Source organism: Syzygium oleosum, unplaced genomic scaffold, assembly GCF_021117445.2.
Source record: "Syzygium oleosum isolate NSW1041296 unplaced genomic scaffold, Sole_v2.1 Sole_v2.02, whole genome shotgun sequence".
In the NCBI taxonomy this organism is placed as follows: Eukaryota; Viridiplantae; Streptophyta; class Magnoliopsida; order Myrtales; family Myrtaceae; genus Syzygium; species Syzygium oleosum.
In genome coordinates, this window is record NW_026607486.1 from 17013914 (window position 1) to 17041135 (window position 27222).

General features: G+C 41.9%; 5 protein-coding genes across 10 annotated transcripts; all 5 read left to right on the forward strand.

Moving 5' to 3' along the window:
• The first annotated feature begins 996 nt into the window (after window positions 1-996).
• On the forward strand, window positions 997-3951 carry LOC115672201 (heparanase-like protein 1). The gene is made up of 9 exons (XM_030593980.2): window positions 997-1219; window positions 1378-1414; window positions 1831-2020; window positions 2133-2287; window positions 2378-2611; window positions 2705-2894; window positions 2984-3109; window positions 3230-3329; window positions 3452-3951. The coding sequence occupies exons 1-9, from the start codon at window positions 1013-1015 to the stop codon at window positions 3773-3775; spliced, it is 1563 nt and encodes a 520-aa protein (XP_030449840.2). The 5' UTR covers window positions 997-1012; the 3' UTR covers window positions 3776-3951.
• Window positions 3952-4590: 639 nt separating this feature from the next.
• LOC115672853 (uncharacterized) lies at window positions 4591-8276 on the forward strand. The gene is made up of 5 exons (XM_030594823.2): window positions 4591-5266; window positions 6087-6219; window positions 7085-7209; window positions 7321-7467; window positions 7931-8276. Exons 1-5 carry the CDS (start codon window positions 5060-5062, stop codon window positions 8063-8065), a joined length of 747 nt encoding a protein of 248 aa, XP_030450683.1. The 5' UTR covers window positions 4591-5059; the 3' UTR covers window positions 8066-8276.
• Window positions 8277-9669: 1393 nt separating this feature from the next.
• On the forward strand, window positions 9670-12021 carry LOC115669829 (uncharacterized). Its single transcript, XM_030591000.2, has 4 exons — window positions 9670-10000; window positions 10828-10917; window positions 11008-11104; window positions 11615-12021. The coding sequence occupies exons 1-4, from the start codon at window positions 9730-9732 to the stop codon at window positions 11751-11753; spliced, it is 597 nt and encodes a 198-aa protein (XP_030446860.1). The 5' UTR covers window positions 9670-9729; the 3' UTR covers window positions 11754-12021.
• A 1759-nt stretch (window positions 12022-13780) lies between these two features.
• LOC115671812 (uncharacterized) lies at window positions 13781-21501 on the forward strand. Of its 3 annotated transcripts, XM_056308466.1 has the most exons (15): window positions 13781-13916; window positions 14223-14665; window positions 15252-15329; window positions 15599-15654; window positions 15802-15921; window positions 16030-16100; window positions 16794-16887; window positions 17021-17224; window positions 18068-18319; window positions 18786-18894; window positions 19423-19490; window positions 20355-20424; window positions 20503-20577; window positions 20674-20765; window positions 21033-21501. In XM_056308466.1, exons 2-15 carry the CDS (start codon window positions 14393-14395, stop codon window positions 21106-21108), a joined length of 1638 nt encoding a protein of 545 aa, XP_056164441.1. In that variant the 5' UTR covers window positions 13781-13916; window positions 14223-14392; the 3' UTR covers window positions 21109-21501. The 3 variants fall into 3 exon arrangements, with proteins under 3 accessions (XP_056164441.1, XP_030449333.1, XP_030449327.1); XM_030593473.2 differs by lacking the exon at window positions 13781-13916 and having other exon boundaries at window positions 13930-14665; window positions 20683-20765; XM_030593467.2 differs by lacking the exon at window positions 13781-13916 and having other exon boundaries at window positions 13931-14665.
• Window positions 21502-22229: 728 nt separating this feature from the next.
• Window positions 22230-27222, forward strand: LOC115671827 (clp protease adapter protein ClpF, chloroplastic). 4 transcript variants are annotated; one of them, XM_056308795.1, is made up of 10 exons: window positions 22230-22388; window positions 23005-23400; window positions 23887-23946; window positions 24155-24249; window positions 24334-24506; window positions 25248-25360; window positions 26324-26369; window positions 26535-26575; window positions 26666-26860; window positions 26959-27222. In XM_056308795.1, the coding sequence occupies exons 2-9, from the start codon at window positions 23068-23070 to the stop codon at window positions 26819-26821; spliced, it is 1017 nt and encodes a 338-aa protein (XP_056164770.1). In that variant the 5' UTR covers window positions 22230-22388; window positions 23005-23067; the 3' UTR covers window positions 26822-26860; window positions 26959-27222. The 4 variants fall into 4 exon arrangements, with proteins under 4 accessions (XP_056164770.1, XP_056164767.1, XP_056164771.1 ...); XM_056308792.1 differs by having other exon boundaries at window positions 26666-26838; XM_056308793.1 differs by lacking the exon at window positions 22230-22388 and adding an exon at window positions 22403-22585 and having other exon boundaries at window positions 26666-26838.

The following is a 27222-nucleotide window of genomic DNA, read 5'->3' on the forward strand; positions in this document are numbered from 1 at the left end:
TAATATTTTTATTTTTAGGCTCCGTCTATTTCGCGGAACATGAATGATTTTTTGGAGAGCATTTTCATGAAAACGATCGCTCGTATCGTTCACAAAAATGAATTGATGAAAAATATTTTCATCGTCCACAAAAATGTTTTGACATAAATTATTGTCGGCATTGAGAACATTTTTCATTAACTAATTATTTCGAGCAACTATTTTCTGAAAAAAAATGTTTTCCAAATTATTCATTTTCCGCGAAACAAACGTACAAAAGTGTTTTACTCGAAAAAGAAAGTATGTTTTAATTGCAAATAAAGTTAGAAACGTATAACACGTCATGGAATTTGTTTCTTGATTGAGGTAGTTCCATCAAAAACCAAGAATCGCATCAATCTGAAATTGCAAGGATCTTAGGTTGATAATTATTTCAGTTCGCATGGCTGAAATAAATATGATACCATTTTAATTAACTCATCATTGAGAAATTATTAGTATCCTTGTTAAAACTATTTTCAATAGTTTTTTTTTAGTTGAGGCTTAATAATATACAGAGTGAAAGTATACGTACGGTGTAGGAAGAAGGGTCAATATTTCGCCATTTTCCTTAAAACAACGTAGCTAAATGCGATAGATAGGTCTAGATAATAATCCAACTGATCAATTGGCACATCGATCTTATGCCTCAAGTAGTGCGCGCTTTCGGGTTGAATTCTTACGAATGTAATCACTCGAAGAAGTAATTCCTTTGCGAATTCTCGAATCCCGGTAACCTCGAAGCTAGATTCTATCTCATCCGACTTAAACGGAAATACTACCAACGAAAAATAGAAGGATTATGGATAATTTCAAATTATCAAAAGATCTTATCTTTATTTTTTATTTTATTTGGTAGGACTTATCTTTTATATAACTTAAAAGCCATGTGTAGTAATGTAGTCACAAGGGAGAAAGGCCGCTCTTACGTTCAGTGCTACCGTTTCTCTCAGAATCTTTCGAGCGTGGAGAGTTGGTGGCCATCTCTCGAGACATGGTGGGGTTCAAGGTGGTCTGTTGTTTCGTGGTCCTTTCATGGCTCTCGCTGTGTCTGGCAAAAGATGTGAAGGTCACGATCAGCGGAGTGACCGACATGGCTCGGACAGACGACAACTTTGTGTGCGCGACGCTGGACTGGTGGCCCGTCGATAAGTGTGATTATGGCCAGTGCCCTTGGGGAATGGCCGGGATCATCAACTTGGTATGTGCTCTCTCTCTCTCTCTCTCTCTCTCTCTCTCTCTCTCTCTCTCTCTCTCTCTCTCTCTCTAGAATTGTTATCATTGCCAGATGAAGTTGCATTGGAATATTGAGATGGAATAAGATGTTTTTTGTGGGTCTGTCGTCTTTTGCCTTTGCAGGATTTGAAGAACAAGATCCTGTCGAATGCTATAAAGGGTAAGTTATTTCAAGAGCACAATTGTGTTTTCTAGGCATTAGAAACCTTATGTTAGCTTTTGCTGAATCAGACAGCTTCTGAAGGAGTTACTATTTAGACACATTTAAACTGTTGCTTGAAGTTGAATAGGAGCTTCACGATATATAGTTCAGCTTACACAGAACTCAGCTTTCTATAGGGCAAATTTGATTAATGAGGATTGACAATCCGTAGGAGAACGGAAGTACCAAGTGTAGTTTTTTTTTCATAAAGCAAGAAAGAGCTTATTTATCTGATTTGTGGAGCCACCAGTGAAATAGGAAGTTGCTGTTTTGCTACTCTAGGATCGAAGAACGTGCTCCTTGATCTATTGGTACTGTTCCGATCCTAGAGAATTTTGCGCGCGAAAGGGCTTACCTGTTGTGTGGCATTACAGCTTTCAATCCTCTGAGGATCAGAGTCGGAGGCTCGTTGCAAGACCAGGTCATTTACAAGGTCGGAGACGCAAGGCCGGTGCGCAAATGCCCCCACTTCAAGAAGCGGTCCGACGGCATGTTTGGGTTCAGCCGGGGTTGCCTCAAGATGGACCGGTGGGATCAGCTTAATGAGTTGTTGAATGAGACCGGGTAAGATTTCTTTGACGATATTTATAGGCATCATCGAACTTCTCAAGCCACAAATGAAATCCTAGAGGATAAAAGAAGAAAATCTCTGAATACTCATCCAATTGCTTCGCAGAGCTGCATTGACTTTCGGCTTGAATGCTCTCATTGGAAGGCGAAGGTCACCTGACGATCGCGACCATTTCATCGGTGACTGGGATCCGCAGAACGCCCGCGATCTCATGAGTTACACCATCTCCAAAGGATACAAGATCGACTCATATGAACTCGGTAACTTGAAGCCTAAGTCAAAGTTTATGTACTCTTCTTAGTATCCGCGTACATCACCTGACTTAACTGTTCTGCATTTTATTTGATCAGGCAATGAGCTCTGTGGATCTGGGGTTTCTGGAAGAGTTGACGCTGACCAGTACGGAAAAGACATGATCGTGCTCAAGAACATCATTGAGGAATTGTACCCAGACCCTACCACGAGGCCGAAGGTCTTGGGTCCGGCTGGATTTTACGACCAGGAGTGGTTCGAGACCTTCCTCCAGGTCTCAGGACCCAACATAGTTGACGGTTTAACCCACCATATATACAACCTCGGCGCAGGTACACATACCAAGCCATCAGGAACCTCCAGCTTGATATTACTTACATCCTGCAAGTCGAGGATAAAGTCATTACCGCATTTCCTCCATGCAGGTGTTGATCCGACTCTCATTGACAAGGTTCAGGACCCATACTTCCTGGACGAGATCGCTCAGACGCATAAGGATGTCATGAGAACTGCGGAGCGATTCGGACCGTGGTCGGGCCCCTGGGTTGGGGAAGCAGGTGGGGCTTATAACAACGGTGGCAAGGACGTTTCACACACCTTCGCCAATGGATTCTGGTGAGGACCCTTACGAAAATAAGAGAATTACAGATTGAGAACAATTATGGAACGAAGTTTAACTCTGTGTTTTATGAGCAAAAACACAGGTACTTGGATCAGTTGGGCATGACATCCCAGTTCAACCACAAGGTCTTCTGCAGACAGGCTTTGATCGGCGGAAACTACGGTCTCCTCAACACCACGAGTTTTATCCCAAACCCTGATTATTATGGGTCAGTAGATTGCCTCGGCATCGGCAATTAACTTTGCGTATTATGCCTTTGTTGTCCGATTACGGCACGATTCTCATTTTCCTTTTCAATCGTGTAATCGATCCTGTTCTATCCAATCAGCGCGCTCCTGTGGCATCGCCTGATGGGGAAACAAGTCCTCGCGACGACGCATGACGGTTCTGCTCATTTACGCGCATATTCTCATTGCTCGAAGGACAAGGTAAATTCACTTCGGGAAAGGTCGAGCACGTGTTGCTATCGACAACCCCCTTCTTCCTAATAATTGTCCAATGCTCATTTCTGCATAAATTTTCTGACCACTCAGAAATATTTCCCGTTCAGCCTGGCGTGACCCTCATCCTGATCAACATGTCAAACTCGACTTCCTTCAACGTATCCGTCGTCAACGACGTGAATATATATCCAGCGGTCGAGCAGACTTCCGGCGGCAGACAACCTAGAGAAGAGTTCCATTTGACGCCGAAGGACGGGAACATCCAGAGCGACGTGCTGCTCCTGAACGGGACCCCGCTGGAGCTCACCGAATCGTCGGACATACCCGAGATGAAACCGGAGCTCGTCGACCCGTCCTCGCCGATCGCTGTGGCGGCAGATTCGATAGTGTATGCAACCCTCAGGGATTTCAGGGCACCGGCATGCGCTTGAAAGTTTCCTTCCCCCCAAAGTCTCCTGGATGGACGACGGTTTCTAGAGATGAGATAAGCTCCTAGGATTTAGATTAGCTGGTTAGAGGTAAAGTCATTTTTTAAGTCGGAGAGATCTTCCCAGTACCCAAGAAACTTTCTTTGTTCTGGTTGGTACACAAAATGTGGATTGTTGTTTCGCACGTCTCACGGTCTGAGGAATTACACTATTTCTTGCCCATTGTTCACTTGCGAGTCTCATTCACGTGCCCAGCAAAATCAGACTCGGTTACTTAAGACAAGAGGCAGTTCCTTGCACCGAGCAAGTCTCGCTTCTGCTTCACATTCCTAAATGACTCGAAGGGATGATACACCGCCGAGGCCAGAGCGGAACCCCGCTCCGATCCCCCCCCTTTGCCAAGTCAAGAAAGATGCCCAAGATTTCGTTCTGGTGAGCTCATCTGACTGCGAAATCTGATTGACCACACGCGGGTCCCGTTCTTTGCAATGGGGAAGATGGGATGATTCGTCTCGTGCACCTCCATATACGACAAAGCTGGGGACAGCACATCTGTTCGATGCTCGATGGCTACAGTTTCACTGGGTGTCGCTAGGATGAGCACATTCTAGTGACACATTGTCGTGAGCACTCGAGCTTCGAAACTCTTTCCTCTGTATATAAGAAAGCCTCGAGGCAAGAGACCCGCCACCACCCACAAGTACCTAGAAAAGGGAAGCATCTCCGATAGGTGACCCGGCTAACACAGGCGCTGCTCCCTCTGCGTGTACACTCGTATTCTGTTCGTACGATTCGACCCCGCACCGTTTTTTTCAGCGCCTGTGTTTTCAGGTCACCCCTCTGAGATGATCACCTCCCTTCCCTTAAGTTGCCGAGAGTGGCGAGCTCCGATCGGCCCGCTTTCCTGATACCGCTCAGAATTCGATGCCGTGGTCAAGGCGCTCTGGAAATCCATTTCCGTGGTCGTATTTAGTTCTTTTCTTTTTTTCCGTACATTGATTGATAATCTCCGTGCCGTTTCTTCGTCCCCATAATTTCTAGAGAAGTATACTATAATTAACATGTAAAACTACTGATTATCATTGAGATTGTCTTACCCTCTTTTTGTCACGTTACGATTATCTGGCGAACGGGATTCTCTACAGCCGTTATCATCTGCTCCCGCATGAGCGCACGGGCGCGAGCCAATCAAAGTCGCCGGAACGGCTGACCTTTTGGTCAAACGCAAAGAAACCCTCGCCTTTCGAGAACCCGTCGTAGATCGGACGAAATTCCGCACGCGCCGCCATGGAAATGGAGATCGATGATGCTCCGAGCGCGAAGCCAGGGCAGCAGCTGCCGATCGGGGACGAGGACCTCTTCAAGGCCGCCGAGGGCGGGGATCCGGCGGCGTTCGGAGCGCTCGCGCGGGACCAGCTCGCCAGGGCGCTCTCCCTCCGAAACGAGGACGGCCGCTCCCTCCTCCACGTCGCCGCTTCCTCTGGTCACGCCGAGGTATCTTCTTCCCTTTTGCGCGCGCTCCGGAAGTCCAGCGAGTTGAGATGAGGTGCTTCGCTTTTTGGTCGAGTCGTTTTAGCTTCGTTAGCGATTGCCACAGAAGAGCGTCAGAGTCCAGTTGGATTAGCCTGAGTTGGTGAGGCTATAGCCTCTTGGACCAGAGGTCTAGATTCTAGAAGAAGCAATTCTCTGTATTTCCTCATCGCGGTGTGGATGATCTTGCACCGGTAGATAGTCTTGATTCGGATTTTGTGCCGAAAACTCGAGGCGCAAGCGGGGAACAAGAATCAATGTCTAAGTCTGAGATGTGGATAAGCTTAGCAAATTTACCAAAGATAAGGGACACGGGCAGTAACCATAAAAATTTCGGGTCAGCGTGCTCAGTGATTACATGGTTTTTCACTATCTAAAGTTTGAGAGGCACTTTCAATCGCCATCAATTACATAGGGTATTTGTATAATTACCGGAATCTGTGCTGCAATCTACATATGCAGCACATTAGTTTTTGAAGATTTTGATGTCTAGAGAGCATGCTTATTGTAGAAGGCTTTCATAGTTTCGATTTGCATATTCAATGGTACCATGAGCGTTTAGGGCACCCATAATATATGTTGTATGATAGCCTATGTACAATCGCAATCGATCTTTGCTCAATGGGTTTCCAAGAGATCATGTAAATGACAGTATAAATCATTTGATTACCGATTTGCTTGGCTTATTGTGAAATATGTTTGGCTGTTTCTTTGTTCATGATGTTTGTTTAATCCACTCACTAGATTGCTTTGCGTTGAATTGCTTTTCATTCGAATGCATCAGATAGTGGATGTACTGTCAGATGCCGATCAGTCGACAAGTGTGATAAACAGCAAAGATGAAGAAGGTTGGGCCCCGCTTCATTCTGCGGCGAGCATTGGGAATGTGCAGATTGTGGAGATCTTGTTGAGGAAAGGCAAGTATGTCTGCGAGTTCCCTAATGTGCTCATGAATCTGAAAATTGGTCGAGTACACGGACACGAAGATGGATTTGTGTGCTTTCCCTTTCGCTCTTAATTTGCTAGGATAATTCTTATATAGTTAGAAAGCCTTTGAAAATCGAAAGCAGGCTGAAGCCATTTAAGCGAAATTTTCAACTGTTGGTCGAATTCTTTCGATGTTGTGTAAGGCCTTGGTTGGTATGTATCGTAGTGCATCTCCAGCTTGTGAAGTGGAGTAGTGTCAGGCAATTGTTCATTTTTACAGGGTAAATGGAGGACTTGAGGATTCTTTTTATCAGGGTTCACTGTTAAGACACCATTCTCCTTGCTGAAAATACAGTCGACTGGTGTAGTCAGGCTTTAGTGCTGTTCAGACTCAGCGTTTGTGGTAGGGCGGGGGAAATACTAATTCAATCTATGTGGACATGGTGAAAGTGTTTATATGCTAACTTGGACTTGTAAAACAATGAATCACTCAAGCCATATGGATCGTTTGGCATGTGAGTGTTTCAGTCTTAGTAACTGCTTCATGCTCACATTTCAGTGACCAGGCTTGCGAATCAATTTTGTTCGCAGCCATTGTGTACTGTGAGAATTTATTTAAACCATTTATGGCTTGTCTAGGTAGACGAAAGAGAAGGCTGCTTACTCTTGTGAGTGTATTTGCATCTAACCTCAGTAGCTAAGGATAGATGGCACATTATCATGCTGAGTTCCTTGTTGTGTCCTCTTATATAAACAACCTTCATTCAGTTCCTTCCATACATGCTGGAGAAAGAAATGTCCCTTTCCGCTTGTCTTAACATAATTCTGTTGTCACGTAATGGTGTTTTTTTGCAGGAGCTGATGTTAACTTAAAGAATGATGGTGGACGCACTGCTCTTCATTATGCCGCCAGCAAAGGATGGTTGAAAGTCGCTGAAATTCTTATGTCACATGGTGCAAAGATCAATGCAAAGGACAAGGTCAGTAATCACACAATTGCCTTACTCCATATGTGTTCATTTGGAACTGAAAACATTTGGTGTTGTTTATTTTTTGGCATTCATCAATTGCTTGACATGTGTAGCTTTCAGGTAGGGAGCACTCCATTGCATCGTGCTGCCAGCACGGGGAACTCACAAATGTGTGAACTTCTGATCGAGGAAGGAGCTGAGGTTGACCCTGTTGATAAAGCAGGCCAAACGCCTCTGATGGCTGCAGTAATTTGCTACAATAAAGAGGTCTGTTTGCTGGACAATAGTGAAGTAGTCATGCAATTTGCTTTGTTTTACACTGAATTAGTGGCTAGTTACAATTTTACATGCGCATCTGCATACTAGTATATACATACATATATCTATTAGTAGGTATTCAAATTAAATCTCTAAGTGCCGAGTCTTTTGGATAGTTACAGGGATGCATAAATTTGAGTTGACTAGATCCCTCCTTTAATGAGAGAAATCGAGGTGGGATGAGGCTTTTCACCTTCCTGTCCTATCTTCCTTCGAATTGTTCCATCAGATAGAATCGCCAATTAGGCTATTCATATTCAAATCTGTAAATAACCATATACATAATCCTGTTGATATTGCTGGAGCAAAGGCTTGCATGAGCTCGAACTGACTGAGGTCAGGATTTCTGCTTTTAAAGTCGAGAACCGCATCGGGTCCTTTACTTGTTCTATGTTGATCTATCGATGGTCAGGTGGCTCTGCTGTTGATAAGGCACGGAGCAGACGTAGACGTGGAAGATAAAGAAGGATACACCGTGCTTGGCAGGGCATCGAATGACTTGAGACCAGCACTTATCGACGCCGCGAAAGCCATGATCGAAGGATGATCCTTTTTGCGATTTAATTATCCCCCACTTTTTATAACAGATTGTGCAAAATCGGAAATATTTTGGCAAGTAGATGCAGAGACTTGTATCCTGACGTTTCAGTTAACTTGATATCGTGTACTATCTGGTTATATAGCCATCAATCGTTCCTGCTCATGATTTTCGACCTTGTTATGTTGGAGAAAAGAAATGGAATTCTCTCTTCAGTGAACTGCTGTTGTTGCTTGGATTGAATAGTTCGTTTATTTTGTGCTACGAGCACGTGGTATCAATCACTAATAATCGCAAAAATGGATTTTGAAAAAGTGTGGAATGGTTCATTCTGTGAACTGTGGGATGGATATAATCAATTAAAGAGTAGGTTTCATTTGTTTTGTGAAAAATGTGACATTAAAGTTTTTTTTCAAAAAAATGATATATTTTTTGGTGTTTGGCTGGTCATTTGGTAAGTCTAAATAAACATAAATTATTCGGATGTTAGTGATTTGTGCATAAGCAGTTTGGGAATCGAGCACAAACACTGAGATCCTAAGCACGAGCACAGGCATGGGTCCCAGGGCAACAAAGGCCAAGCCTCATGCCTGGCGCCGTGCGTCCTTGGCACCAGCGCCCATACCCGAGTCCATCGAGATCGGGCTACAAACCCCGACACTTGAGACCAAGTGCCCGCCGCTTGAATCTGAGTTCATCAAGGCCAGGGAGGTCGGGACCTCAGCGTTGGGGATCTGGGCACGGGCACTGGGGTCCCGGGCTTGGCGAAGACCCAAGCCTGGCATTGATGGTCTCAATGGACCCAGATGTGAAGTAGAATTTCTGATCCAAAAATCGATATCTAGTTATATATTTGGAAAAATGATTTTCGATTTTTTAAAGAGAAAATCATTTTTCTCAATTTAAAGCATATTTTTTCCATTGACTAAGAAATCTTTTCCGTTGTCCAAATGCCGAAAAATGAGAAAAATGTTTTCCCAAAAAATGTTTTTAGTGAAACAAAAGAAGTCATAATCAATGCATGGTTGAATCGCAAATACTGAATGGGAATCATGATTTTGATCGTTGTTTTTTGATGTGTATAATTTACATAAATCGTTAGATTGATTTGTCTAAAACTTTTGAGATAATGGCACAAAAGGTCTTTGAACTTTGGTCCAATACGCAATATGATCCATGAACTTTTAATTTGTTCAATGTAATCACTGAACTGTACAAGTGTGCGATGTCATCATTGTTCAATGTAATCCTTAAATTTTTTATGCATATTCAATTTAGTCCATAGACTATAATTCAATATTGTTCTTTCATTAATTTAGGGACTAGACTGAATACAAACCAAAAGTTTAGGGACCACATTGAATAAATTGAAAGTTCAAGAACGACATTGCACATTCGGCTAAAATTCAGGGACTAAATTAAATAAATTAAAAGTTTATGGACCACATTGCATATTGAGATAAAATTCAGTTAACATTTGTGTCATTTTCTCGAAACCTTTTATATTATTGAAGCCATTTTTGTCGAATAAAGAAAAATAAAATAAAATTCATCTTTGCTGAGAAGTAGGAAGAGAGAGAGAGAGAGAGAGGCTGCCCCTAAAACCACGGAAAAGAGAAGTTTCTTCGCCTCTTATCTCCCTCTCTCTCTCTCTCTCTCTCTCTTCCCAAGTCATGGGCTCATCTTTGCTCTCACCTCTCTCGAGCCTGCACTGTAAAATCCCGTCCAAACCCAAAGATAAACTCGCGGATTGCACTCCCATTCTGTCCGCAAACACCTTCTCCGACGCTTCTCGCTCCTCCTCCTCTTCTTCTTCTTCAACCTCTTCTTCTGCTCTATGTTCTTCTTCGTCCCGCGCGCCGTCGTCATCACGCCCCGTCCGCCCTCTTCGCAAAACCGCCCCTCTCGCTGCCTCGCTCGCCATCCTCTTGTGGTCGAATCCAGGTACGGTTACGGGCGCTTTTCTCAATATGGGTTCGTTTTGCGCTTGACTCGAGGCGGCGTCGTCGTCTCGCGTTTCGTGTATCTAGAGCATATTCGAATTTTGACTCGCGCTCTCTCCGCTTCTGCATACTGCATGTCTGGTCAATGGGGTGGGGGGAGTGGGGAGCGTGGCTTCCAGCTTCTACTGTTGAAAAAGATTAGGTTGTGGTCACAAATGTGCATCCATTACAGAAGGCTTGCGCGGCCCGCGGTGCCTTTTTTTTTGTGCCCCGCCTTTTTTATGTACATACGGGTGTGTGCTGTGCTAACGGGGATCGAACCCGGGACCTGGTCTCCGGCCCCATCCCTAATCCCTTTACCAGATGGGCTGCATGCCTGTTGGCGTGTTGCGGTACTTGGCGTGCTAAGTTTTTGGATAGCGGATGCATCTAGAGTTAAGTGGTCCCATTGGTCGATTGTTCGCCCTTGTTATTAGTCGATGCAACCGGGTTGGTCGTGTAAGGTATGTGCTTCATTTCATTGGCCACGGGAGAAGATGTTGGTGCGAGTAGAATCACGTGTAGAAGATGTGGATGTGCGTGGTGCACTCGAAGAAACACAACCTGGACTGGTGTTTTAGTTGGGGATGTATGCACTGAAGTTGAAAAACTTCTTGTCTTATTCTTGCACAGCTTCTGATATGATTGAAGAATCTGGTTTGCTCTTGCACTTCTTGAAATTACACCATGTTTTTGCGTGGTAAAATTAAGAGGCACGGGCAATCGACGTTTGTAGAGGATTAGGGATATGCGGATGTTTGAAGCATTTATATTTTCCTGCTGTTGCAGCTAAAGCCGGATTTCTCTCTGGATTGCCTGGAATGGAGTCTGTCCCTGGCCCTGAATTGCCTAAGATTGAGTTTCTCGAACGGTTTAACGGTAATTGTCTTCACTTCATCGTGTATTGTGTTGCGTCACCTTGATTTGGCTAATGCCGCGATTAAAAGACGTCGAGGTGTGCTTTGGCAGAAGAGAACCAGAAGAAGTACGCAGAATTTGATGAAAGGTTCAAGCAATCTCCTCTGCTCAAGAAGCTGCTGGAGCAGTCGAAGCTCAATAAGGAGAAGTAAGCTTCTGGTCTCCATTCTCTTTCGGAATTCGTAAGTTGCGATCACGTGATGGTGAAAAAAGGTGTGGCGGGGTGGCAAATTGTCGGGGTTATGTGGCAATGAGTGATGCTAGGTGTAGTGGTGAACTAGACTAGTTCAGAAAATTAGTATATGAAGCGAAGTGACGAACGTATGTCGAACTTGCAAGCCAGTCTTATTATATCCAACATGGTTCTATGCTCAAGGAGTATCCCCGTGGTTGCCTTCACAAATCAAATCTGGTTGAGGCAGTTGTTTAGGTAATTGGAGAGAGAGAGAGAGAGAGAGAGACTATGGACTGAATGAGCTGATGAGAGGGAAAAGAGCTAGAATAACTCCGCCCGTCATTCCATTGTTTGCATCTTTTTCTTTGTATTTCATAATTACACTTCCCAGTTTATGTTCACCGAGCTGTCTCTATTAGAAGCAAGCTCTCTCTCTCTCTCTCTCTCTCTCTCTCTCTCTCAGAGACAGGATACATGTTTCAGGAACAAGCAAGAGATACAAGACAAATACTGCATCCGCGGAGCCGAGTGGGGCGTGGGAGATTGTTCGGCAGAAGCTATGTCTCCGGAAGATCGAGAAAACTTCATTGCCATGTTAAAGCAGAAGGCCGGCGTAAAATGAAGGGAGTCTCTTCACTTTTCCAACTGGAGATGCAACGACCCTGTTAACCAGTCAGGTTGTTCGTTGGTCGATCACGCCACCCGGTTTCACAGCAAACAACCCTCTGTTTCCTCTTCCTTCCCTGTAATGTGTGATGCGGATCTGATCCAGACGAGTAATACTAGTCATGCATAACGGTGATTTAGCTCATTGTAGCTTATATGCTGCTTCCCGAGCTTCACGTCATGAATTCGAGCCCGGTACTGCGCACCGATCGAGTTCGATATCACTTCCCCGCGGTTCTTTCAACAGGTGATGAAAATCGCAATCTCTAATCGAGTTCGCAACCGATACGTAATACTGTGTAGTCAGCAGAGCATTACAATTAGCCAAGGCAAAAGAGTAGCCGTGGCTGACCACGCCCTCCGTTTCTCAGCCGTCTTGACTAAGATCACTAAGATCGCGTCTAATCGCTCTGTCCCTTTGGACAAGACGAGTAGGGAGATTCGATTCGCATATGCTTTTTGCTGAAGGTGAACTCAGGGTTGATCTCAATCTGGCATATCATTTTACAGTTTAAATTTGTGGAGTGAGGTGCGAGGAGGTTCCCCGGGAATATTCTCATTGAATGCTATACACGATCCAGAGTCATAATCACACTTTTCCATGGTGATAAAAGATCATTATGGAATTGCATTTGGCAAATATATAGCCTTAGATCATTATGGAATTGCATTTGGCAAATATATAGCCTTATAGGGTCAAACCCATCTGTTTTTCTTTCCCCTTTTTTATAGTGCAGGGCGAATTTGCTTACTTTCAAGATTTACATGGCGTGCGTGAAAAAAAAAGTTACTTTTTTTACGCTAAAAAGTTATGGAAGTAAATGGTTATTAGCCCCCGCGCCTTTGGCACTACAAGGATCAGGATCGAAAGCTCGCTTCTCCTTATCGAGCACAATTCTATTTGGCTGAATCTAGATCACCCGCTATCCGAAAGTTCGAAATTAGCTTAGCCACGGGTCCGTTTGGAGCAGTAAGTATTGATATGGGGTTGTTTAAGTTAAGATTAGCATTTATTTGGGTTAATTCCAAAAAAAAGCACTAATTTTAGTTCGAGAGACAATTCTGGGTTGAACTTTTTTTTGTCCCGTAAAAAAGCTCCAACTTTAGGTCGAAGGACAATTTTGGCCTGAACTTTTTTTTGTCTCGTAAAAAGCACCAACTTTAGGTTAAGTGACAATTTTGGCTCCAACTTTTTTTTGTCTCATAAAAAAGCACCAACTTTCACTTAAATCCCAAATCTGACCCCATTAACTTAGAACCATTGATTATCTACCTTGACTATTCCATTTTAGTAATAAATCCACGTGGCTTGCTGACTGGATTTAAAGTAATATTCATTATCTTATTCTTTGAGCCACAATTTGAAGAATAACAGTGAAATTGTTCGTCTCTTTCACTTCACCGGCAAGTCAAATATATCTCCAGATTGAATCTCTTTAACCAGACGTAATCTGAAGTTGACCAGCGCCTGTTGACAGACGCCATGGACGAGATTCGCCGAGCTCACCACTGTAACTTTCTTTCTCAAACAATGGGGAAAGTCAACGGGGGATCAGATTTGGGATCATGGTAAAAGTTGGTGATTTTTTATGAGACAAAAAGAAATTGAGGCTAAAATTGTCACTCAACCTAAAGTTAGTGCTTTTTTACGAGACAAAAAAAAGTTTAGGCCAGAATTATCCATCAACTTAAAATTTGTGCTTTTTTATGAAATAAAAAAAAGGTCGGGCCAAAATTGTCCCTCTACTTAAAGTTAGTGCTTTTTTTTTTAATTAGGCCCATTATTTACGTGAGGAGGAGTGATAGGGCACAGAGGAAAAGTAAAAAGGACAATCTGAACAAACAACAAGCCCTTCTCCATCATGTCCCAAAACAGATTTAGGTAACAATTTCATGTTTAACCGATCCCAACTCCCAGATTTATTTCTGGTTAATGCGGGAAAAAAATAAAATTAAAAAATAACAGAAGCCGATCGATCGCACGCAACGTAAGAGCTGTCCGTCGCACAGGACGCTCAGGAAAGAAAAAAAACAGAAGAAGACGACAATCCCGTAATTGCGAGAGCTGTCGCTGTCGCAAAATCCAAAGATCATTCAATGTCGTCGCCATTTCGCTCTGGTAAGGAGCCCATTTCCGCCTCGCATTTTTGCCAATAATTGCATTCGATCACTCCCACTCCTTCGATCTCGCTTCTTCTTCCTCCTCCTCCCTCGCGTTATATCTCCGCCGGGCGAGGCGCGAATAGCTTGTGATCGGCGTGTGCAGTTTGGCGCTCGCGCGGTCGTCGGGTTTCGCGCTGTCCGCGTGACGATTTCTAGATCTTGAGCGGGGACGAGTTTTTGGCCTGATTTGCTTTGATTGCCTGATCCTGATCGCTGTGCGCGCGTGCGTGCGTGCGTGCTTGCGTGTTTGGATTGTCAGCAGGGATGCGGAGAATTTGACTGGCCGGCGCATCTGAATTGGTGTTGGTCGCCTCTCGTGCGACGGCGACGGTTAGTTTGGAGATGAAGGGGGTGAGAAATTGACGGCATTGTTTGGTTTTCCTCCTTTCTTTCTTTCCGCGAAAACGCACGGCGGCGGCGGCGACGGCGGAGATGGAGAACGGGAAGAATGCGGTGAGCCTGGATAAAGTTCCCAGGTGGATTGATGTGGAGCAGGGGTCGTCGCTCGAGGATGAGAATGGAGATGCTGCGTTCTGTAACCCGTACTTTGGCGATCCTCTGACATCGATTTCCGGGGCGGATATGGCGGGCAACGGGATGGTTTCTCGGTTTCCCGTGGACCATGAGATCAACGAGAAGATATACATTTGGAGGGGCAGCCCGTGGACTCTCGAGGTGGATGCGGTCGTGAACTCTACGAATGAGGTGATCAACATGCTGTGCACTCCAGTCTTTTAGCATCTTTACTAGGCCAAATGGATTTTTGGTTTTATTAGACCGGACTCCGTGTTCATTGCCTATGCTTATGCTGCAAAATCGCTTTTAGGTATGCCTAGGTTGTATTAGATGCAATTCAGCTATAGAGCAACCTGCACCCGAGGAAATTAAAGAGCCTTGCTACCGTAATATTGGCTAAATTTGGATAGAGATCAATGCTATTTCAGGATTATCCTACACCTTTTCTGAAAAGCAATACAATGAATGATTCCTATGCCATTTAACTACCACGAAGAATGTTTGATTTTGCGTGATTATGAAGTTGTTGCTGCTTAAATTGCTTAAAATTTGCATGAGTCAAGGTATACTCAAATTGTTAAGGGAAGCATTATCAGCCAGTCAAAGTCAGTGAGAGACAAAAATTAGATTTGTGAACTGTGCTGTAGGTATCTGTATCCTATATTTGTATAATCCAATGACATAATATACTGTATGATTTTTCACAACCAGTAGTGTATGTACAATTCTAAGCGAAAAAAATAGTCTGAAATACAATTACTTTGGCTGTCTGCAGAATTTGGATGATGCGCACAGTAGTCCTGGTTTACATGCTGCAGCTGGACCTGATCTCGCAGAAGAATGTTCTATGCTTGTGAGGCTAATTTCTTTCACCCATTTTGATGTTCAATACTACACGCTATATATGATGTTAAAAAGACCTCTTCTGGAGAAATGTAGATGGAGCAATTGAAGTAGCATACCAGCAGAAGCATGTAGCTTTTCGTATAAATATGTGAAGAGCAGTACATTTGGCTGCTTATTTTCTTCATGAAGTACGATCAGGAGATCTCCTTTTGCGAAAAGAAGAAGAATTACAGGGGCAGACACTGACCTATATCTGGCATTTCTTTTGTGACCCAGGGTGGATGTCGAACAGGGATGGCCAAAATTACAAATGCATATAACCTTCCCGCTAGGTCAATACTCCACTGGCCTTTCACATTATTGTCTTCAAGTTCCTAATAAAAAATTGTAAAGAATTTAGAGTAGAAACTTGAAACATTCTCCGTATGGGTATCAAACTCGCAGAGAAGCTAAAAGCAGAATTTCTTCTGGGTTCTCAGGAGGGTGATTCACACTGTGGGTCCAAAATATGCTGTAAAGTATCATACTGCCGCAGAGAATGCTTTGAGTCATTGCTACCGGTCTTGCCTCGAACTTCTTATTGAAAGCGAACTTCAAAGGTTGTTGGAGATAAGACTTACTGAATTGTAGAGTTGTCTGATTTGTTGTCCTTTCTTCAGGTAATACTCAACTGGTCTTAATCTTACATGAGTGACATAACCATGCAGCATCGCTTTGGATTGTATATACACAGAGGCAAAGAACTATCCACGGGAAGCTGCTGCACATGTTGCTATAAGTGAGCCATCTATCCTGCATCTTCACCCTTTTGCTAGGCTTTAAAGATTTTTTTCCTTGGTACTCATGACATCTTTTCGCATCCCTGGAGTATGCTTGTCTAGGAATTTATTTTTTCTTTAACTTAATATTCCTGTTTTTTACTCTTTAAAAGTCTATATGCTTTTTCCTGTTCCTGTGGATGTGGTATCAAGGGGTATCGAGGTGATTGTGTCTGGATATTTCCAGAAAAAGATGTCCAGTACAATATTTTTTTGTTTCCCTCAATTCGGGATAGTCTCCACACTCACACATATTCCCCCGACACCCAAAACCAAACCAACCCCCCCTCCCCCCCCCCCCCCCCTCCCCACCCCCCCACAAAAAAAAAAGAACAAATGAAAAAGAAAGGTAGCTCTCGAAAGGGTAAGAAATGATTGTGTCATTAACCATCGTACTGAAAAGGGGAAGCTGCTTTTTTAGAGAGAATTCTCCATTTACTTTACTCATAACTAATGCTAATTGGGACTTTTTTTCAATTTCTCTATCTTCACGAGGTTTAGAAAATCTGGAGGAATGCATTATTCTGTTACATCATGCAAGAAATCCGTAATAGCTTAAGGAGGATCTAATTATTTGCATTAGCACTAGCAGTGCTGCATATTGTATTATAAGAAGCAGTTATGCAATAAAGTTGTCGTTGTTTGTTTATCAGGAACCATCCGTCGTTTTCTTGAGAAGCAAAAGGATGAAATCACAGCCATTGTCTTTTGCACGACTACTGCATTTGACACTGAGATCTACAAAAGGTACGTAGTACTTGTCTTGTATCCTTGAAAGAGGTCGGATTAAGAGGATAGGTAGGTTAGCAGTGTGGATTTAGGCTCTATCTTTTTTTGGTGGTAATTTGGGTTTACATTGTGTTAAATTTTTTTTATGTAGATTGCTCCCTCTTTACTTTCCACGAGATAAGCATGAGGAGGAGGTAGCCATATCAAAGCTTCCTGCAGAATTATGGGATGAGAATGGTGAAACAGTCATAGATGAACGTAAAATAAGAATAAAACCTTTGCCAAAAAAGGCTTCTAAAGATCCTCCTGAAGCCCCAGTTGATGTTCCTGTCACCAATATTGGTTTGGCGAGAAGGTTAGTGGGTATTTGATCATGCCATATTTTTTGTTTTTCAAAGTTTAGGCATTGATCATTTTGTGTGGTCGTATTAAAAAATAACATGGTAAAGTGTACCTGGGGATCCCTTAAATATAGCCACTTATAGGTGCCATCCATTTGAGGTCACTTTTATTTTGATTTTCTTGATTCGCATCTCCACTGCTTTGATCACATCCTGTAATTATATGGTGATACGAAATTGATGCATAAGTGACATGCAGTCTGAATTGTCTTACTTTTAGCATTCTCTCGGAACATCTTTTCTTGATGTTAGGGTGTTAATCTAGCACAGGTTAAAGTTTTGAAGAAACTGGAAGTATCATGGATATAAACAGGCATTTCATTCTTCCCCCATTATCTGGAAGTTACCATTTATCTTGGCTTTTCTCATTGGAAATGAAAAATGATTTGCCGATGAGACACTTAATGAAAGCTGATACCGTTATGGCTTTTTTACATACCAATCGTGATCCGCCTAATATTCGTCCATGGTTGCTGTTCCTTTACTCTTAGTTTTTTCATTTCTCCTCCTGGTATTATTGCTTTAAATCATTATCAATGCAAAAGGTGGACCATCCAAATACTAATGCAATAATGCGAGGAATAATATTTTGCATTTTCTGAAAAATAAAACTTTTCCTTGAATTTCAGAGGACAATATCTTTAAAGGAAAAGATTAATCAAGCAATGTAAAATGGCTGTTGCAAATATCTGATGTGAGTGCTCTTGTTTTTTCATGTCAACCTTGTCCTCCATTTTATGCTTCTTGTTTAAGATCTAAACCATGGAGAGATAAGACTAGAGATTGTTCATCTCCAGGAACTCATCATATTTGGCTTCATACCTGGATCCTGCTTTCATGTCGTTAAGTAAAGATCCAGACCAGAGGAGGAAGGAGCAGTGGGATAAAAAAGTTGAGGTACGAAGGGGATGGAACTGGGCCAAATTTTTTGGGTTTGGTGATCTTGCAGGACCCCTTTTGACTCCTTCTGAAGAGTATACGCTTCATTCAAGCTACCTCTCTAAAGCTATTTCTCTTAATCTCTCTGACATTACTGAGATGAAAATTGTGTAAGCATCTCTTCATTTTCCTTTTCTGCCTCCTCCTGCATTGCATCTAATCTCTTCAGATTATAGTCTGGCTTGTACCTGAATAATGTCGAATTTCTTGCTTTTGATGTTCTTTACAATCACGATTGTAAAAATGTAGTGTAGATTGTAGCAGATGGGATCAACGGTATAAGTGTCTTGATATCATTACTTATGAAGCAGGAGACGGCTCATTATTTCTTGGTTTATTCTCTTTCTTTCAATCTCATGAACCTTATGTTTCGCTGGCTTTGATTGGCACTTCCCAGTGTTCCCTCGTTAGCGTTCACCTAAAAGGACTATAATTTGTTCTTAAAGGTCATTTCTGCGCAAATGTCGAAGTCTGCATCATTGACAACACTAGGATAAATTATTGATGAATAAGCTTCGATGCATATTCATTTATGATGAAAAGTCAGTCTAACTAGGTCTAATGTTTCGTAATCAGATACCGTGGCGGTGTAGATAGCGAGGGTCGCCCTGTAATGGTGGTTGTGGGAGCACATTTTCTTCTGCGCTGTCTTGATTTGGAGCGATTTATTTTCTATGTAGTAAAGGTATGAAAGCTCCAGTTGCTTCAGTTTCAGAATTATACTTAGATCAAGTCATATTATTTACTGACGTCCTAAGTCTTGACCAAGTGTTTACTTCGCTTGGGACCATGACACTGATCCTGGTTTTGCCTAGTTTGAGTTATGTGCTCACTGTGGAGTTTTTCAAAATTTTAATGATACGGACATATTGTCGGCATTGATGGGAAGTAACTGCTCAGGGAACAAATCAGTGCTTAAATTTCATCATTTCCCATACTGCGGGCTCAAGTATTTAGCATAATAGGACTCCCCAGAATCGTATTTTGGTTATGTTAAGGGCCTTTTTCTTACTATCTGGTAGTTATTTGTAAACCAATAGGCCAATAGTATGAACAATCTCATATGAATTTCATTAATCTTGCTTTTCGACTTTTCTTCCATGCATCTGCTGCTAAATTGTTCCTGTGGCTATCTTATTCATAATTCTCAGTAGATGTTTCAAGTTAATTCAGTTGTGAGAGCTGAAGAAGTTTCTTGCTCATTGAATTTCAGGAGTTTGAACCCTTGATACAGAAACCTTATTCTATCATTTATGTCCACTCGGCTGCATCATTGCAACTGTGAGTATCCCTATGATCTCAGTAGCATAACTACCTCATAATGATAGAATTTGCCTGGTCAAATTGCTCTGTGTTCAGCGATGTGCTTTTCATCCTTGAATTCCTTTGGCAATTACACTAATTAAAATAAGCTTAAGAATCATTTCCATGATCGCTGGCCGGTCGAGGTCTAGAGCTTGCTATGAAGTAAACATTAACAAGAGACGGAAGAGATAATCTTTGACTTAGCAGATCATGATAATGCTAGAGTTGCTCCTACCCTGCAAAATGGCTTGATATCTTCAATTTTGTACTTTTTAATACAGTTCAAGTTTATTAGCCCCTCAACCTTGCAAAAAGCTCCTATTACCTTCTTTTGTTTCATTTAGGATCACCAAGAGCACAGAAACTGTATGTTTAGTCATCGTCTGGTTTGTGAGGACAGAGCGACAGAGTATTTGGTAGTTGCAGGCCAAGTGTTTGAATAATTGTATTTGGGAGTCTGGGAGTCACCTCTTTGGTTGGTTTAGACATTTGGATATTTCCCTGCATGATGTTTCTCTCGCCACTGTGCTAGAACCTGCCTACTCCTGTTCTTTCAGATGTTGACTTAAAATTTCTTGTTGTCATTCAACAGGGAGTAACTTTTGGATGAGACTATACCAAACTTATAAACGGATATATGCACGAGAGATTAAAATTCTTCTGCAAACAGACAATAACTTGAATAGACATATATTCCTTTCAGGATAATTAGTTGCTCAATTGCAGCTTTAGCCATGATTACTAGACTTACAACACCATGTCTGTTCAATTAGTGTAAGTTACAACACTCTGGCGATCCAACACTAATTTCTATTTTATGCTTCTTTCCGGAATAAGCAGCATACCAGATTTGGGATGGATGAGGAGGTTACAGCAGATACTTGGTCATAAACATCAGCGAAACCTGCATGTATGCAACTCTTGAGTTACTTTATTTAACCAAGTTAACAGTCAAGCAATGCTAATTGTTATCTGTTTCCCTATGCAGGCATTGTACGTTCTTCACCCAAATTTGCATTTGAAGGCTTCAATTTTGGCGCTGGAGTGGTTTGTTGACAATGTGGTATGTGTGAATCTTTTAGTGTTGGTGCACCACTTAGGACTGATCCCTCTGTGGGAACCCAATTTTACACAAGGCTCTCAATATTTTACTTTCTAGGTGTGGAAGAAAGTAGTATATGTGGATCGGCTGCTCCAATTGTTCAGATATATTCCCCGTGACCAGTTGACTATTCCAGACTTTGTGTTCCAGTTGAGTTTTCATTGCCTTTTCATTTCTATTGCATTTTCTCTTTATTACAGATCTATGGTATTTCATTTCATCTTTATTCGTCGTCGAGACAATGGAGGGTAAATCTGATTTTGAGAGGTCTGAAACAAGCAAGTTGCCATCCATTTGGCACCAGGCTAAGATAAGATATGTTTTCCTCTAAACGGGATCCGTGTGTGCCACTATTGCACCTGCGCATTATAAAGTGGAAATGAAGTTTTCCTGCTTTAATAGCCTCGTTAATGCAGGCATGATTTAGAAGTGAATGGAGGAAAGGGCCTTATTGTGGATCCTGGGAAAAATCATGTACAGAAGCGAGCGTAAGCAGCCAATTTTGCACCATTCTTAGGAGATAAAGCCGGCCTCAGCAAAAGCAGTCGAGTTTCTTTTTCGCCTTTTGCGCATCGTCATGCATTGCAAAAGGGCAGGTTAAATTCTGCATCATCTTTCGTCCGTGCACAATTATTTTTTTCACCGTCGTGATTTTTCTCATTCTTTGCATCTCTTGTATCCTATAAAATATTTTCGGGAACATGTCAGCACGGCAGAAAATAGTAGAACGAAATCCCCTATTTCTTTTTCTTCCATGCTGGTCGGGACATCTGGGACAACACGGAACTTGGTTCGAGCTCCCGAAGAGATTGATCTTCTAATTGTATGTACTAACATTATTGCCAGTTAAAAATGAAATTGTCTCTCCTGTCTGGAGCATTGTTATATTCTTCCTCATGTCGATTTCGCCAGCGTATGGAGACCGCGAACTCAGCCATCTTTTTCCCCCCTTGAATCGCTTTAAATGATTTCCCCCCCTCAATCATGGTACATGGATGATTGAGTGAAACCATGAAATGGATGGTTCAGTTCGGTAAAGTCCTAATGGTGTAATGAGCAAAATAATGAAAAACTGAGAAAGAAAGGGCAAGAGAGATGCCAATGTGAACAATTCATACAATGAATTCACTGGCTTACAATGGTGAGTGAAGCAAGAACAAAAAAAGAAGTTCTTTAAACTCGAAAAGGCGACAATTATTTATTATGTCAAAATCATATTATTCGGGAAATCAGAAAAAGAAAACACTCACAAAGCCCCAACGTATATACTAGATCAAATTCACATAATTGACACCGATAGGCACCATATTTTCGAGGTATCGATCAAGACGGGGAATTACAGAAAGCGGCGTCAAAGCGAATATCAAAAGCTTTCTTATTGAAAAATAATCGCATTGGCAAAAAGGGTCGCGATTTCTCTATTGTTCTTTAATTTAATTTAATGGATCAAAAATCAATCTGGAGACTTGGCTGGGAAACTTTTATTTTGTACCCTTTGAAACTTTTGTTTTTTGTACGGAATTTCTTGTGTTTTTCGAGTTTACGTGATCTCTCCATCTGTCATTTCCCAAACTCTCTGTGTAGTAAAATACGCCTCCTTTTGGATCACTGGAGTGCTGTGAAGATATTTTCTACTTGCAGTTTTTGAACTGGGCCAAAGGAAAAAAAAAAGGTGCTTTCTTGAAAAGAAAAGGACCGATTTTTATTTGGTGTTTTATTTGTGCGGACGAAGCTTGAGCTCGCCAGAGCCACTCTTGGTCTTGGCCTTCCTGGTGAGTGCTCCCTATTATCAGAAGCTTTTCTTTGAACTGATGCGAGTGTTTCCTTTTCGTTCCGTACGAATTCTGGGTTTTTGCGTCCTCATTCCGTTCGGTTTGATCGCGGGTTCCGTTTGTTTCCCCGAGGAAAGGAAAAGAAACGGGTTTGCTGTAGAATGTGGAGTTACCGGCGCTGGTGATCTTTGCTTTAGGTTCTTGATTTCTGTTCCTTCTTTTCTTGGGTTGATTTTTAGGTTCTTGAATTCAACCAAAAAATGTGACCGGAGGTTTGTAGTCTTTCGCCTCTGTTTGTTGAATCCGAAGATGGGTGTCGTGTCATTTTGTGTAGATTTGGGTATGTGTTGGGTGGTGTCGTCCTCGGCAATTGAATGCACTCGAGTCGTTGTAATGGAATTGAGGCTTTGTGGCTGCATCGGTATCGGTTTCAGCTGCCTCTGAGACCAAGATACGGCGTTGACTCGCTTTTAGTTTGAAAATTAGTTGAATTGCAAATGAAAATTGATAGAATTCTCCGAGCAAACGCGGGTGGGCTGTAAGATTGATACTGGAATCAGCTGAGAGATGAGGTGATTTTCGCATGGTCTCTGACGTGGTTTCTTTTGGACTGCAGATACAGAAACTTCTGTATAGCGGACTGGATTAGGTGCTGCGCTTGCCTGGTGTAGCCAAAAGAATGCTAGCTCTGTCGCTGAGCTCTGCGACGGCATCTGCAAAGAGTGGAGTTTATGCAACGGATTCATCATGGAGGAGGCAATTCGACTTGACAAAGAGAACATTCGCCACTTCAGGGTCAGATGGACAGTCTAGTCAGTGTCGGTGCATGCAGAGTTTTTCCTTTTCTGCCAACCTTATTGCAGCGAGGCAAAGAAAAAAAGTTGCAGTCAGAGCCGGATGGCTGTTTAAAGGGGGTGAAAAGGGGTTGGATGCAAGCGCAGAGCAGAGTGAGAGTGCCAATGAAGATATACTCATGTTCTTTTTCCAGCTGGACCTGGCAACTCGTGTACAGGTGTTTCACGTTCACTCAAGAATTTGAATTGGTGATACTTTCATATCGGACTGCATACCAGTTTCAAATCACAGTTAGTGGTATCTTATATATGTCATTGCTTTCTTGTTTAGTATGAAAAAGTCAGTTGTTTTAGATGCAAAATGGCCCCAGTAATATATTGGTCATTCTGAAGGGCGTTAGAAAACAGTCATGTGCTTTATTTTAGCACACTATGATAGAAGTCATCAAGTAGTCTGGCGATATGTCACCGAAGATTTTGCTTTACAGAGGTCAGAGATTCAAGATTGGGAATATGGGATGTGTGAAGATTGATTTTTATGATATGCTCAGTTGGAGAATCATTAATCATTCTGTAACTCTATTGTTTGCTGAAAAAGAAAGCTTCAAAAAGATGTTGGATATTTAGATCTGTACAGTCTGTAAAATAGCACTGCATTTTTTGGCGTTCGAATATTTCTCAATATCTGTGTTGTCAAATGGCAGTATGCGCTGAATTTGGAGCAGTACGATATTGCACAACAACTGAGAAACAAGCTTACAGAGGTTAAATCTTTTTTCTGGTTATGTATTAGTTATCTTCATGACGAATTCTTATTGCATTGATTGATTATAGGGAAGAAGGATATTAGTTGTGCCACATTTTTTTCCATTATAACCTTTTAGACTCTTCTATCATGAACACTATACATTGAGTTCAGCGGTGTGCTTGTGCGTCCTTGTACTGATATGAGCAAGGCATACTTCTTGGAAGGTTGAAACAGAAGTTATCAAGCAGCAAGAAGCTAAAAGGGGATCCTCTTCAAAGAGTGAAGCTCAAGATAAGGCCATAAGCATCATTCGGTTACGGTTAGTTTGATCAATCTTTCTTTTATATTCTCCTCCCTCCTAATTTTATGATACTTCAGAATTGTATCATTTGCTCTGATGCAGTGCAGATTTGCAGAAAGCAGTTGAGAGAGAGGATTATGAATTAGCATCTAAGTTGCGAGACGAAATTTCCAACTTGGAGGCAGATTCACTGGCTGCATCAGCCAAAGCCCTGGCATATGAGAATGCACAATATGCTTTTCGTTTGGGCCAGAAAGTGAAGCATAAAGTATTCGGTAGACGATCTACACACCCTTCATTTATCTTTCACTTTAATACAATCATGTGAGAACATTTTAGGGAAACCCACCAGAGCTGATAATCACCCTCTGATTTTCTAGGATTTATCCCTAGCTTATCAATTATCAAAAGAAAAATCATGTGAGAACATATTTTTCGTGCACATATGGACCATCCAGCAAGTTTTTTTCATCTTGTCAGTACATTTATATGTTAAATAGAAGTGCCTTTGCTCCACCTTTTTGTCCACCCCGTGTTATTTATGTTTGCGTGATTCCTGTGCTAGTCATTATCTTTGGAAATAGCATGAGAATTCTGTGTATTTTCTTGTGAATATTTGGACTTCCATGCCGCAGTTTGTCATTCTTATTTGTGTAATGTGAAGCCATGATGGTTCTCTCATATTACTTAATATCATAGTGGTAAAAGGTATTTCTGATGAAATCTGGTGAAACTTATTGTTATTTTATTCCTACTCGTATTTTCGATACAGATATGTAAAACTTGTTGCTACCGAACTAAAGTACTTGCTAGAGAAATGTGTTACATGAGTTTCCTATTATATATATGCCGTAGACGCACTTACAGTATTGAATCTCTAGCAGATTGCTAGTTCTCAAATTTTGTGCGCGTCAAGTCTGTCGCACTAAGAATCTAGTTACTTCAATTTACGTTTTCTTCAACTTTTTTTTGCCTAGTTCTGATTATGTTTCTGAAAGTTCATATTACGGTATCAGGATATCGAGCTGTTGTCTGTGGGATGGATCCTGTGTGCTGTGAATCGAATTCTTGGATGGAAGCTGCCCAGATTCAAAAGTTGGATAGAGGTTCCAATCAGCCATTTTACCAGGTTATTAGTCTATTGGTGGTGCGATATCGCTACACAATGGAATTTCATGACACTTTCCAATAGTAATTATGAGCGTATGTTATTTGTCGATTATTGGTTTCCAAAATACAGTTGAGGGAGGCCATATAATGTCTTTAAATGAGTGTCATCTGGATTGAGAGTCTTGGCGTGCTCAAATCAGCTCTTGACCAACGGACTTTCTTATATGTGCATAGTCCTCCAAACAAAAGTTCTTTGAGAGGCAAATCCAATGACTTTCTTGCCTATTACGTAAGGCTTTTTTTTTCCGTGAACTTGAAACAAGATAAGGCTGGCTCCATGCTAAGGCATCTGTTCAGACTTTAGTTTAGCTAAGTCATGCTCCATTCTAAAGTATGAAAACGAATGTGTTTGCCAAAATGAAATGAATTGTGGTCATCTTCTCCTGTCCAAAAGTGAAAAGAATATCTGCCAGCTAATTAGGTGTTGATGGGACTTCCTTTCAATGGGGATCGAGTCGTCTGGTGTATATTTCTGTATGTTGATAAGCAGGTTTGCAGCATGTGGAGATTGTGAAGCTTGGCCTATTCTTCCCGAGTAATTTGCATCACCTATCCAACCCCATTTCAAACTCACTTATGTGATGAAATCAAATAATGCCGCCCAAAGAACAAAGAAGCGAGTATTTAAAGTTTAGAATTGAAGTGGGGCATCAGCATTGCTGTTGTTAGCTTTGCAGCCACCTAATTATTTTTGTTGAATATCCATAAAAAGGCATGTAACGTATATCAGGTTATAAGAAGGGTTATATTGCCAGTGAGTTTCAGTTTTGTGCAGAGTCCATAGAACACCTGTTCATTCATACTACTGTGACCTCTGCCCTGTGTGTCCTTAATAGTAAATATGATAGATTTAGTGGATATCTTGGATGCTCAAAACAGGAGCATTTTTGGTGGCTTACTTCAGTTTACTTTTCTTGTTCAGGTTTTGGTCGATGTATATGAGGATCCAAATTTACTAGTAACATATGGTACTGCTCAGTTATATAAACCACATTCAGTTAAGCAGTAATTGATTTTGCTGATGGCATCTCGTTTATGGAGTGCTTTTTCTGCTCAGTCCCGATGCTATTGTTTCTGCTCTCAATGCATCCTTATTGCCTGCCCACTGATGAAAACTTTGCATTATGTTGCAGTACCTGAGGAGAATTTGGTAGCTCCTGACCAGCCAGACAAGGTAAAGTCTGTGTGTGCTTGAAATTATGCTTGCACCGCATATTTGACAGCCTTTTGATCGACTTGTGTTGGCTACTCGATTTATCTGCAGGATAGGTTCGACCATCCCTATATTTCCATTTTGTTTTACGGGATGGATGGTGCTGGAGATTTCATCCCAATCAAGCAGCTGCGTGAAAAATACAATCGGCCTCGTCACGAAGTGCCCATCGATCCAAAAGATCCAAAATATGGAGACATTGCCTGAATGGGTGACGGGTTCAGGTATCTATCCATTCGTGTTCAGGTGACCGAGACTAAGAGGTCAAAAGTCGTTAATGCAACACTAATTAACTCAGTGTCTGTTGCCAGGTGATCACTCATACGGACTTTTATCTTCTGCAGGTAGCTTCATGTACCTCAATTGGGCATATAGACTGTGTTGATACGGAGCTCCCCAGTATCGTGACCATCGGGGTGAAGTAAGATGCTTTTCGCTCTTAGCTTGCGGTTGTTTCGCTGTGAGTAACTCTGAATGGCGTCAATGACATTGATTTGCTAGTTGCTTGCTTGTATGTAGTTACTACTTGAGCATCGGTGTTGTCATGCTAATGACACGTGACTTCTTTCATCCAGAGTGGAATGTCGAATATCACTAGCTTGCCAGAA